Below are 12,070 nucleotides of genomic sequence, written 5' to 3' on the forward strand. Positions count from 1 at the left end.
TTTCAAAGATGGCTTGTCTCCGCCATTCTATTCATTTCGTGAGACGAAGAGAGCTGACCCCGTATCATTAAGATTAGCTTGACATTACAGAAATTACACTTGAACCCAGTTTTTCAAGTTTGGCTGTAAGCGCGGACGCTGAGCAGGGGTGGGGGACGTGTATTTGAACGGACATGACGTCACAAGCGGTCAAAAAGCGGCTCTTTTCTCCAGCTAGCGGGAAAAGAAAATGTGAATGTGCCATTTGTGTTCTCTCACTCGGTAAGTGAAATGGCTGTTTTTCAATCGGCCGGGCACTTGAACGTTTTGTAGTGTAACACAAATAGAAGGTGTAGGGAATGTCCCGGGGGTACTTCCTTATATGGGCTGAATAGGTATGTGCAGCCCCTAAAGGATATGGTTTTTGAGCGGTTTTGATCTCAAAAAGGAGATGGAGTTTGACCATCTTATCCTGAAATAAGATACTTTTGTCACTCTGGCCTGGCCTGAGTCATAGGTGCCTGGAATTGGGTATTTTGTTTCTAAGGAACTATTTTTTTCTGCTTTAACATTGGCAAATTTGTTGCTCTTGTCAAATGCTTACGCCAATGAAAGCCATTTCTGGTTAGCTGCAGTCTTGAGATTTGCATACTAATTTTAACAATTTTCCGAAATGGGTCTTGATTTTTTGCCCAGGTCTGAAATAGGGTATGGAAAATCAGATTTTGGTCTGAAATAGGGTAAGGGTCTCAAGGTTCTGGCTGCCCATCCCCGTCCAAAAAAACATCGGAGAGTACCCCTGGGTGACTGACGTAGTCCCCGGGTAATTATAAATGTTTGAGAAACAATTCAGGTTTAGAAATGAGGCATCTTATTATTGAGCTTTGTAAATAGCATAAGCTTAGTATTTTGTGAGCCTGATTTGTCTTGTTCATGTTAGTATTCTCATGAACATGCAAGATGTATAGTTTGTATTGCCAATTATAGCTCTTTATAGTCATAACATATATCATTGTCAAGACTGTTACTAGCAGCTTCTCAGTCTTACATAACACCTCCACTGTTCCTGTGTTTAATTCATTTCTTTAGCTTACTGTCTCCACTTAAGTTTATTCATAACAGTTCACATATTTGGCAACTAGAGATGAAGTTTGTACAGAAAGTTTTTTTTTTAGAGTCATCACAAATTTAGGACCTCACCTCTTTTTCTTCCTTGCCTCATTAGCCTGTCTTATTTTTGTCTTTCATAATCTTTTCCAGTAAGCTTTGTTGTCAGGGTCAGCAAACTCATCATCAAGTGGTTGTTTTGGTTGAAGAGTGTTCCATAACCATTAAGGGTATTCACTGTCTGGAAGCAGAGGTGGATCACATCCTTCTTTGAAATAATTTATTCCTCGGTAAAGATTCTGTTCACTGCCTCCTAAAACAAGCAAAACAACCCATAAACAACTTGCTATTATGCACGCCCAATCAAAATAAAATGCTGTGTGTCTGCATAGTGGCCTGACTTGTTAATGTTTCCTTGTGAAGGATTTGACTAAATTTGTATAGTATAATTGAAGAGATCAGGAGTTTTCTTTTCCTGGATGACAGGGTATTGCAGGTTATACCCCAATCTCCCCTCCCCCAAGTTTTTTTTTTCAAGTTGTCCGAACTATAAATTTGTTGGTAGCCAGTTTGAGGGTTTGGACTTCCTGTCTGACCAATATTTGTCACTTTACCTGTGTAGTTGAAAAACACGCTTATTTAACCTCACGGTACCTATTACTGTGTAAGTCAAAAAAAAAAAAAAAAAAAAAACCATGAACACTTTGATTTGATTTTGACAGGTTAATTGTGCACTAACCAATCGCAATGACGTTCAGGATACATGAGCAAATCTCAAAACCACAAACTAATTATCATTTCTGTTTACGGTTATAATTGGCATTTTCCTTGTTACACCACAACATTCTTTAAATATATCTGGTGTTCAGTTTCCTGTGTTTCACAGTAATTTTCCCTGGAAAAAAGATTTAATGTGGTAGAGTGCATGGTATAGATCGTTTTCATATGATGTCATCATTTCTAAAATAGAAAAAAAAAAAAAAAAAATCTAAAGAGCTACCAAAGTTTTTATCCCCATCAGGCATAAGAGGGGGTAAATTATATCTGTTTACAATGTTACAGCTCAATAGACCGTGTGCTTCGTTTGAAAACCAGCGTATTTTGAATTTCAGAGTTATGGCGGTGCGTGACACAAAGCTACAATCGCATTTGTCAAAAAAATATATACCAGTCCTATCTCATGATTTTCAGCTTTTTTAGAAGTTAGATCATTAGGAAAAGTGCTTATGTAAATGTGTAAATGTTTGTTTGTTCAGTACAGATAATCAGTTGCCTAGATAGCCAAAGTAAGTTCCAGATGTTTACACTATTTTCAAGCCGCCATATTGGTGCACCACAGAGGTGCACCGACATGGCATTTCCATACTGGGCTCTGTAAATTTCTGCTAAACATTTCGAAAAATATCTGCAGTCTGGGAAAACGCACAAACCTAAAACTTGGAGAAGTGTTTTCTCTATCTATTTCTTATAAGATCGCAACTTCTTGACTTTATCCACTGAATGGTTTTCGATTTATTTTTTTATTATGTGACGTGAAAATGATCTATACGAGCACAATGACAAAATGGCTAGAAAATAGTGAAAAAGACTTTTTTAAAGAAATAATATTATTATTCCCCCCTCTTCTTCTGTGTCCTCACCCTTCATGGCTTACATTGTATGCTCAACAATGCTATTAAACCTGCCATTCACCTGAAAACTCCCCCCCCCCCCCACCCCCTCACTGTCCTTTGTCTAAACATGAGTTAATCTAGCTTTTTTTGCCCCTTGACTTGAAAGCTTCGTATGTTAGGAGGGATCTTTGTCTATTTTTCTCTTCTTTACATGCTGAATGCATGAACACTTGCTATCAAGATGTCGCGACAATGTCAGCTTTTCCTCCGTTACCACTGGTTACTGAGCTACATTTGTAAATCATGCCTGATGAGGCATTCAAGTATCAACAAACTCAGGGTACATTTCTTTAAGAAAATCCAAGATTGGATTCTTAAATCCAAAAGAATCTGAAAACGGATTTTGCGTTTCTTTACTAAACAGATCAATCCAAGATCTCTTGGATTATGGTGCGTCAAAGGAACTGAATAATCCACACTGGGAGTGGATTCTTCAGTTCCTTTGACACACCATGATCCGAGAGATCTTGCATTGATCTGTTTAGTACTGAAATGCAAAATCCTTTTTTGAATTCTCTCAGATTTAAGAATCCAATCTTGGATTTTCTTAAAGAAACGCACCCTTAGGCAGGCTTACTTTTGATTTTGCCGCCATTTACCAAGGTTTGCTACTGTGTTTACACGATTAAAAATATCAGTTCAGTAAAGTTAAAAAAAAAACCAAGGTAAACATCTCTCGTGAAAACACGGGCTTAACAGGATTAGTATCAGCTTTAAATTCACTATCAAAATTGCAACTAAATATTAGCAGGGAAGAGAAACGCTTTCAAACGCAGTCAAACGACAGATATAAAAACCTTGGTTATCTTTCAATCCCAGATAAGGGGCTTTTAATTAAAACTATTAAGCACAACTTGGGCCAATTCAAGCATTTCACGTAAAACCCTCAGTTACGACCCTAGGAGCATAGTGACAAGAGGTTCGCATTATTTTTCATGGGCACTACAACAGACTACAATATGGTTGATATAGAGCCATTTTAAAAAAGCTGAATGTTCTAGACCCTCTTAAAATTTTACCTGATTCACTTGAAAATAGACTTGCAGGCTGAGTTGTTAGCCTCGTTGAAATCCTCATTGATAAAACTTGATTTGTCCACAGACCTCAGATAGATCTTGCTGCCGCCATTTTGTTTCTCTATGAGCCCGCAGTCCTTACAGAATTATTTTTTCTTCTTTGCCAGGGAGGGGAAGGGAGAATGCGTCAAGGTGAAAAATTGGAAAGTTTCGTATTTTTCAAACATTTACTTAACACTTACATGTAAGCATATCGAAAGAAAATTCTTAAAGGTAATGACAATCAGTCAACCCAACATGAAAATTACATTACGAGCTTAACAATACTTGCACTGTCACTAGCCCCCCAAAAAAGGAAATCAACGCACATGGTCAAAACAACATGGCGGACGAAACGACTGAATTTCAGCTAAGTTGTGTTTACTGTGAAGCAAAAGATTTCAACACTGGTAGATGTCGAATTGCTCCAAGAATAATTGAAAACATTGGTGGAAAGATCAATTCCCCGGTTCGACTAACAGTTGACTCTGGATTTGCATTTTGTTCCTTGTGGCCAAGAACTAATGGAAACGACAATGTTATTCAATATTATTCGCGTGTCACCCTTCCGAACAACGCGAATACGTGCAAGATGAACGATACTTGTTACAAGAAGAACATATCAGAAAAGAATTTCGTTATCGTTGAGCCTGTGGATGCAAAAACCGTTGTTGTGTCTCTATTTTTTCGCAAAGGAGCTGAAGATTTTGATCACAACTTGACTGAGGTTGCACAAGAAATGAAGAGAGAAAGAGCTTCTGGCTATTTATTAAGAGGTTGTATCGTTATGCAGGGATGCTTTATTGAGCCGAAGGAATTTAGAAACAATCAGAGCTCATCTAAAGGAATCGCAAAGATTTTGATACTCTCCACAGAACCTTCGACCCAGTCCCTAGAGGATAACCCAGTCAGGAGGGGATGTGAGCTTGAAAACAAGAACAATGAGATCCTAGTAGGTCTTGACGATACAGTGAGAGAACTTCAAGAAGTATTAAGCTATCCTTTTCAGTATCCAAAGTGCTTTAGTCATTTAAAACTTGAGTGCCCCAAGGGAATTTTACTGCAAGGAGCCCCAGGGGTTGGGAAGACTCTCCTTGTTAAGAGTGTAGCTTCACAGTGCAGTGCACAGTTAATAACACTGAATGGCACAGATGTGTTCGGGCCACATCCAGGAGAGAGTGAAGAAAATTTGAGGAAAACTTTTGAGATTGCAAGGTAACAAAGAGTGACTGTTCCATTGCTGGAAATAACATTCTCAAATTCATTAATAATTCATTAAGTTTAAACAAAGAAAATCATGACCGTGATGGTGTTTGGATTTCTGATCTTTATTAGCATAGATTTTAATGATTTTATTTCTCCATTTTCTCCTTAGTTTTAGTCTTGATTGAGAAGTTATATCAAACACTCAAGACAGTGTTTGACCACATTTCCGAACACCTCGCAATTCGTCAAAAATACTCCATGCGCGTTGTATTTTCAACTCTCTTCTGGGTGTTTGGAAATGTGGTCAAACACAGTCTTTTGTGTTTGATATATTATGTCAGTCACTGGACATTGCGTTCATCGATTAAGTTTACAAAAAGTACTTACGTATCTTTTTGATAGAGACGTGTCAGGAAAAACCCCTTCATCAGTCACAAATATTAAGCAAATGTTATTTGTTCACGTACATCAAGCTAATGGCGTAGTCAATCAACATTATTCAGTTCAACCAATTTTGCGAAATTGTGTGACTAACTTTTCATTATGATGAATATTGGGGCCAGGCACCAAAATGACTCGTCTTTTAGTTGTGAAGATCCTGTTTGTAGACCATGTTTGCTTTGAAAATAATTACATTTGCATGGATCCATGGTTTGTTTTGCTCTAATAGCCTCCCTAGATTTACATAAAACATGAACAAACGTCTACTTTGACAAAACGTAACCTGAAACTTCCCAGCTTTTTTCGTAGGGGAGGGGGGAGGGGGTAGCAACTCTCCTCATATCTTCATGCCATTATTAGAATCTGCAAATTATTTAACTCTGGTGTTATAAGGTCCAAGTGCCTAGCTATTAAACCATTTACCTTAGTGATAGTTCAAGGGAGGATGATGTGTATAGGTTAGCACAGAGATTAAGAATCATAGTCACAATGCTTTCAAATACTCATTATCCTTTCCTTCAGGAATGCTTCACAGCGTGGTCCATATGTTTTATTCATTGATGAACTTGAAACTCTGTGTCCAAAGAGAGGAAGCAGTGGAAATGAACAAGAGAATAGAATCATTGCCCAGCTTCTTACTCTTCTTGATGGTTTGGAATCTCGAGGCCAACTTGTCATTATTGGAGCAACAAACAGACCAAATGCTATTGACCCCGCACTTCGAAGACCGGGCAGACTTGATAGAGGTTAGGGATTTAAAGTGGTGGTTTAAATTGCTAAAAACAAAGGCTAAAGAAAACTTGTATGAACATTGTCAAGTTATGCTTAGCCCTTCAGTAATATTTCAAACCCGAGAGTCCATACCTTACCACATTTCAGCCTAAGCACAGAGTAGAGAGCTGAAATTATGAGGTGCAGCACAGGATGTTGTGTGACAAATTTTAAGGTGTCTGGAAATATAAAACACTGTCTATATACTTAGGCATTCAATATTAATACCAAGAAGAACAGAGAGAAATGAATCATCAAGATCTATGGTTATTAGATATCCAACATCATGTAGTTTTGATTTTCTTTGTTTAAGCTTGATGTCTTTTCAACATGTTTGAGAAGTTAATATCTGACACAATCCAACTTCTTTTCAATCAATATTAATATGTGAAATCTGCCTAGGTTTTTGGTCTATCCATTGCTATCATTGCTATAATTTTCCTATTTACATGATATCTACATAATTATAATAAGTTGAATGGTTTGTATGTGTTTTCAGGTTGTGATTGGAGTGCCAAATGCCATGCAGAGATTGTCTATGCTAAAAGCTCACACCCAATCCTTGAAATTTTCAGATGAGGTTGATTTAGCACATGTTACTGAACTGACGTTAGGTTATGTTGGTGCTGATATAGCCTCTTTATGCAGGGAAGCAGCATTTGTGGCCTTGAAAAGAATGATAAATCAAAGCAACAATGGGAACCCCTACAGTTTAAGTGTACAAGAAATTTTGAAAGGCAATGAAGGTAATGTAATTGAATTCTGGATTGGGGAGTGTGGATTCAAGTCTTAGCTGTAGTCATAGAGTTGTGTACTGTAGCAAAACACTTTTCTCTTGTAGTACATCTCTTTAGCTAACTGAATTGCTGAGTTAGTGGGCGGGGTGGGGGTGGGAGTAAACTGTGCTCTTGATTGGTTGAACAGTGATTCCCATAGCATTACTGGTAAGGAAATAATTTGGTAACAGGTCCAGCTAGAAGTGTAGGAATTAACAGAGAGTCGACTGTCTCCACAATGGCCACATTGGGGACAGAGGAAAGTGACCATTGCGACCGTTATGGAGAGGTAGGCATGTAATATGACTACACCTGTTTTTCTAGGGGCTGCAACAAATAAGCATTTGTAAATCAAAATTTATCACTACAGTAGACACGGATCATGTGTATTTTGTGCACCCTTCGACCGATATATCGGTCGACATATCGATCGACACTCGACCGAGGTATCGGCCGATATATCGACCGAGATATGTCGGTCGACATATCGGCCGATATATCGCCCAACACTCGACCGATATGTCGGTCGATATGTCGACCGAGAGTGGTTGTCTGATTGTCGGCCGACATGTCGATCGATAGGCTACCGACATTCCACCGATACTTCACCGAGACTGGTGACTGTAGCCTGCGTCGCAGACGTAATTTAACCTAGGTTAGTAACGTCTGCTGAGCAGCGCAGACATCCCTGTTCTACCCCCCCCCCCCCCCCGCTTCTCAGAGGCTTCTTTGTATAAACCTGGCATAGTCACAATCGAACAAAACCGAACCAAACATCAATCGAACTCAATCTAACCCGATCGGTCGGATTGCTTTTCGATTTCGAACCGCAGACGTACATTTATTTCTGGTAGTCGCTTCTCCCTCTCGGGTTTTTCTCGGCGGTTGAATTGGAAATTAGAGCCAGAAAAACCGGATGCTCTCGTAGGCTAAAAAAATTACCAATACGTTATTTTCTTCCTGCCCAATAATCTTACGGATAAATGCACACTGAGGCTATTTTTAACATTTCCCGTGTCTTAGCCGGAGGGTGGGTTTTTTTGGTAAAAAAGAAAAAAAAAAGAAAAAAAAAAAAAAGAAAAATAAGGAATTGCCCCACCAGACCCACGATACACCAAATTACTCACATAACTTATCACCGTTATAATCTTATCGATAAGTAGCACAAAAAGGTAACGTCACGGCTTGACACGATTGACATACGGCCGTTATAACGGAAAGGGAATTACTATTAATTACTATTAAAAATGAGATAAAAATAAGATATATACAAGAGAGTACCACCACCGGGAAAAAAAATATAACATACCAAAAAGGGACAATTATCACATCTTCTTGAATATACCCAACCAAGAAGTACAAGTTAGAGTACATGTGGAAAACAAGCATAGCCTTAGTAGAATCATTTAACAACAAGTACGACAGGGCAAAGCTGAAACCCAGCACCGTTCCATACCAGAAAAATCATAGGCCAGATACCACGACAGCTATGGCGGTGTGAAAAAGCTGCTTAAACGTGAATTCGCGTTTTTAGATTTGTTTTATTTTGATTGTTTTGTCAAATGCTTGCGTAACTCTCCTAAATTTTAAGTCGTTCAGTAACCCCTCTTCCATGCAAGGAAATGTAAAAATCAAAAAACAGCAAAAGCATTAGTGCAATGCATGGGCAAATTCAAGACTTGCTTGTCTTTCATCAGTTCTATTCCAGCACCTTGTTATCCTTCATCGTCCTTATCCTTTTTCCTGTAAACTGTATTTTGTGTATTTGGCAGTATTTCACTTGAATGTCTTGCTTGACAACGGCTGAATGATCCGAACATAAAGCCTTCAGAAATTTTTAAGGTTGACCAAAAAAGGATGAAATGCGCATAACTTATACATCTGACACTGGCAGTCGAAGCTTTTGACTTATATTATACGACAGTCGACCGATATACCACCGAATGTCGACCGATATTCCACCGACACTCAATGGTCTAAGTATCGGCCGCGTGTCGGCCGCTATATCGATCGACACTCGACCAATGTTTCGGTCGACCTATCGACCGACACTCGGCCGATATCTCGGCCAATATTTTCCGAGGACAGTTTTTCAGAACCGAGGTCGGTTGCCCAGAAACAAAGGATCAGTGGATCAGTTTTTGTTTCTGGGCAACCGACCTCGGTTCTGAAAAACTGTCCTCGGAAAAAAATCTGTCCTCGGTTACAGAATGTACGGTCGGTAAACTGTCCTCGGTTGGTGTCCACGTAACCTCCACGGTATTAACCGAGCCTGGGATTCACGAACCGACTTCATTTTATAAACCGTACAGGGTTGCCTTTATCCGACCTCGGTTTTGTGTCGTTTCATGACCGTGCTCGGTTTTCAGATAACGTCCACGGTGATAACCGCCGACCCTAGAGAATACACAAACCGTATTCGGTTTTGATTTTACATTAAACCGAGCTCGGTTGTGTATGCATTCGTGGCCCAACTCGGTTTAATAATTGTCTTGACCGTACACGGTTTCCTTTTTTAAAAAAAATTAAAGCGAGCTCGGTTTTGGACCGTGTCCCGGCGATCTGAGTTCATGGCTCTAGCCTAGTCCGGCTGAGAGATTTTTGACTGGACCCCCCCTACCCCCCTCCAAACCCTCAGGTTGCAAAAAGAGGCCGGATGCATGATATGTTGGTCTTGCCTTATAAATTTGATGAAAGTAACGCGAAACTAACTTTAACTTTATTTATTTGTCTCGACCTATTTTATGTTATATTTTACCATTTGTAGGTCCATAAAGCACATGCCAGTTGTATAATTGATTACATTCGACTGAATTTTACAATCACACCTTTATAACAATTGATTTTCATGAATACACCCTTTTGCTAATGCTGGCTCCAGTCTCTTGTGGGGGCAAAATATGATCTATTTAATGAATTGATGAAGCCATTTTTGACCGAGTGATCACTTCTTGCCCCCACAAGGAAATGGAACTGGAAAATATTTACATTAGCAAATTGGCCTATTTAATCATCGATCAATTCAACGCATTGCTTCCTTTTTGATTTGCGTGTCATTAGGTTTTGTTTCTCTATTACTCCTAATTTTGCTAAAACAATAAATTTTCTTACGTACCTCTTTATCATTAATTTGTTTGAAATGTTGGAGACTGGAAGTTTCGTAATTTTTAGAAAAAAAAGGAATAAATCCAGTCGCATTCGCAGTCGCGTCGTCCTCACTGCTTAAGCTCCCAGTATTAGTCAACTCAACTGGAACCTCACAAATTTAACAAATTGACGTCAGTTTTTTATGCGTTTGATGATAAATTGCGTCATAACACTGTCAAAGTGGTTCCCCAGTAAACGTTGACTATGTTATGACGAAATTTATCATCAATAAGAGGACAGACGCATAAAAAACTGACGTCATTTGTTTCGTACATTAACAAGACCCCAGAATGGTCAAATGCCGGGAATAAATTAGGGGAAAAGACGCCATTAACTTGCCCTAAACAAAGTGAATTTTATTCATAATGACACGAACATTGTCGATAGCTTTTCGCGTTTTTTGATTGGCAACTAAAAACAGTCCATAAAATTTCATTGGTTAAAAAGTTGGCAGTTTGACAGCTCAAAGCTGAGCTTGAAAGCTTTCGTACATTAAAAGTTTATCCGTCTGTACTCTCATTGATGAAGAAAATGAGCCAATCTGAGCTCGAGAAATTGGACAGTTATTGTAAAAATTTAATTGTACGAAATTTAAACTTTCGATGGCTTGCCTTCGTATTATTATTTTTTTTTTGGGTCCATTCCTTACATGACCGTGAAAGTTATGTCATTGTGATTTTTAATGGGCGAAAAAAAAACAATTAAACCGACCTCGGTTTTGGACCGTGTCCCGGCGATCTGAGTTCAAGGCCCTAGCCTAGTCCGGCTGTGTGATTTTTGACTGGACCCCCCCCCCCTACCCCCCTCCAAACCCTTCCACGTAGCGGTCCGGCTAGGTGGTCTCTGACTGTCCCCCCCCCCCTCCAAAAAAAAAAATAAAAAAACCCTTGTTTTTCTATTAATTTCCATTTTCTTTAATAGTATTCACCCGATTTTTTCTTTTCTTTTAATTTTTACTCAGGTTGCAAAAAGAGACGGGATGCATGATATGTTGGTCTTGCCTTATAAATTTGATGAAAGTAACGCGAGATTAGATTATGTTTTAAAATAACTTTATTTATTTGTCTCGACCTATTTGATGTAATATTTTACCATTTGTAGGTCCATAAAGCACATGCCAGTTGTATAATTGATTTCGTTCGACTGAATTTTACAATCACACCTTTGTAACAATTGATTTTCATGAATACACCCTTTTGCTAATGCTGGCTCCAGTCCCTTGTAGGGGCAAAATGAAGCTATTTTTGGCCGAGTGATCACTTCTTGCCCCCACAAGGGAATGGAACTGGACATATTTACATTATAAGAAGCATATTTACATTATGCTTATTTAATCATCAATCAATTCAACGCATTGCTTCGTTTTTGATTTGCGTGTCGTTAATTTTTGTTTCTCTATTAGCCCCAACTTTGCTAAAACAATAAATTTTCTTACGTACCTCTTTCTCATTAATTTGTTTGAAATGTTTGAGACTGGAAGTTACGTGAGGTTACTACATTTGTTTAATTGTCTCCATTTACAATGAACATGATCGGAAAGAGTGACATGTCACCCTGATTTATCTCTATAATGGACGCGACCAACATCCAACATCCAATCATATGGCCTAAAATAATTCTATGAATAGGAGGTCATTATTTAGTCGTCAGAATAGCTCTTTACACACCCGGTGTAATTGAAATAATGCGATAGAGGAATAAAACAGTTACACGTAAATTAAGTCGACTCTATCGTTTGACACTGCTACAGCTGTATCTCTAGTAAACGGGACAAATTTTCTACTTTCGTTCACACGTTTGTACATTAATTTGATTATCATTATGATTGCCATTATCATTACCTAAGGAAGAAAATTTCCGCAAAGTCTCTGGCGAACCCGACGGCCACCCAAAAAGGGTTTTAACTCACCACCAT

General features: G+C 38.7%; 2 protein-coding genes across 4 annotated transcripts in view; both read left to right on the plus strand.

Annotated features, from left to right (window-relative positions):
• The window catches only part of LOC145480530 (nephrocystin-1-like), a 196,033-nt gene that overhangs the window by 46,823 nt on the left and 137,140 nt on the right, over positions 1-12,070 (plus strand). The gene's annotated exons all lie outside the window — the stretch shown is intronic.
• LOC145460780 (ATPase family gene 2 protein homolog B-like) lies at positions 4,073-8,468 on the plus strand. 2 transcript variants are annotated; one of them, XM_081445604.1, is made up of 4 exons: positions 4,073-5,029; positions 5,984-6,207; positions 6,572-6,573; positions 6,881-8,468. In XM_081445604.1, exons 1-4 carry the CDS (start codon positions 4,158-4,160, stop codon positions 6,974-6,976), a joined length of 1,194 nt encoding a protein of 397 aa, XP_081301730.1. In that variant the 5' UTR covers positions 4,073-4,157; the 3' UTR covers positions 6,977-8,468. The 2 variants fall into 2 exon arrangements, with proteins under 2 accessions (XP_081301730.1, XP_081301729.1); XM_081445603.1 differs by lacking the exon at positions 6,572-6,573 and having other exon boundaries at positions 6,732-6,890.

The sequence above is a fragment of the Orbicella franksi genome, chromosome 1 (assembly GCF_964199315.1).
Source record: "Orbicella franksi chromosome 1, jaOrbFran1.1, whole genome shotgun sequence".
NCBI lineage: Eukaryota > Metazoa > Cnidaria > Anthozoa > Scleractinia > Merulinidae > Orbicella > Orbicella franksi.

Coding starts and splice junctions, on each gene's coding strand:
- LOC145460780 (XM_081445604.1), top strand. CDS start 4,158: ATGGCGGACGAAACGACTGAATTTCAGCTAAGTTGTGTTTACTGTGAA. Junction 5,030..5,983: donor AAAACTTTTGAGATTGCAAG/GTAACAAAGAGT, acceptor CCTTTCCTTCAG/GAATGCTTCACAGCGTGGTC.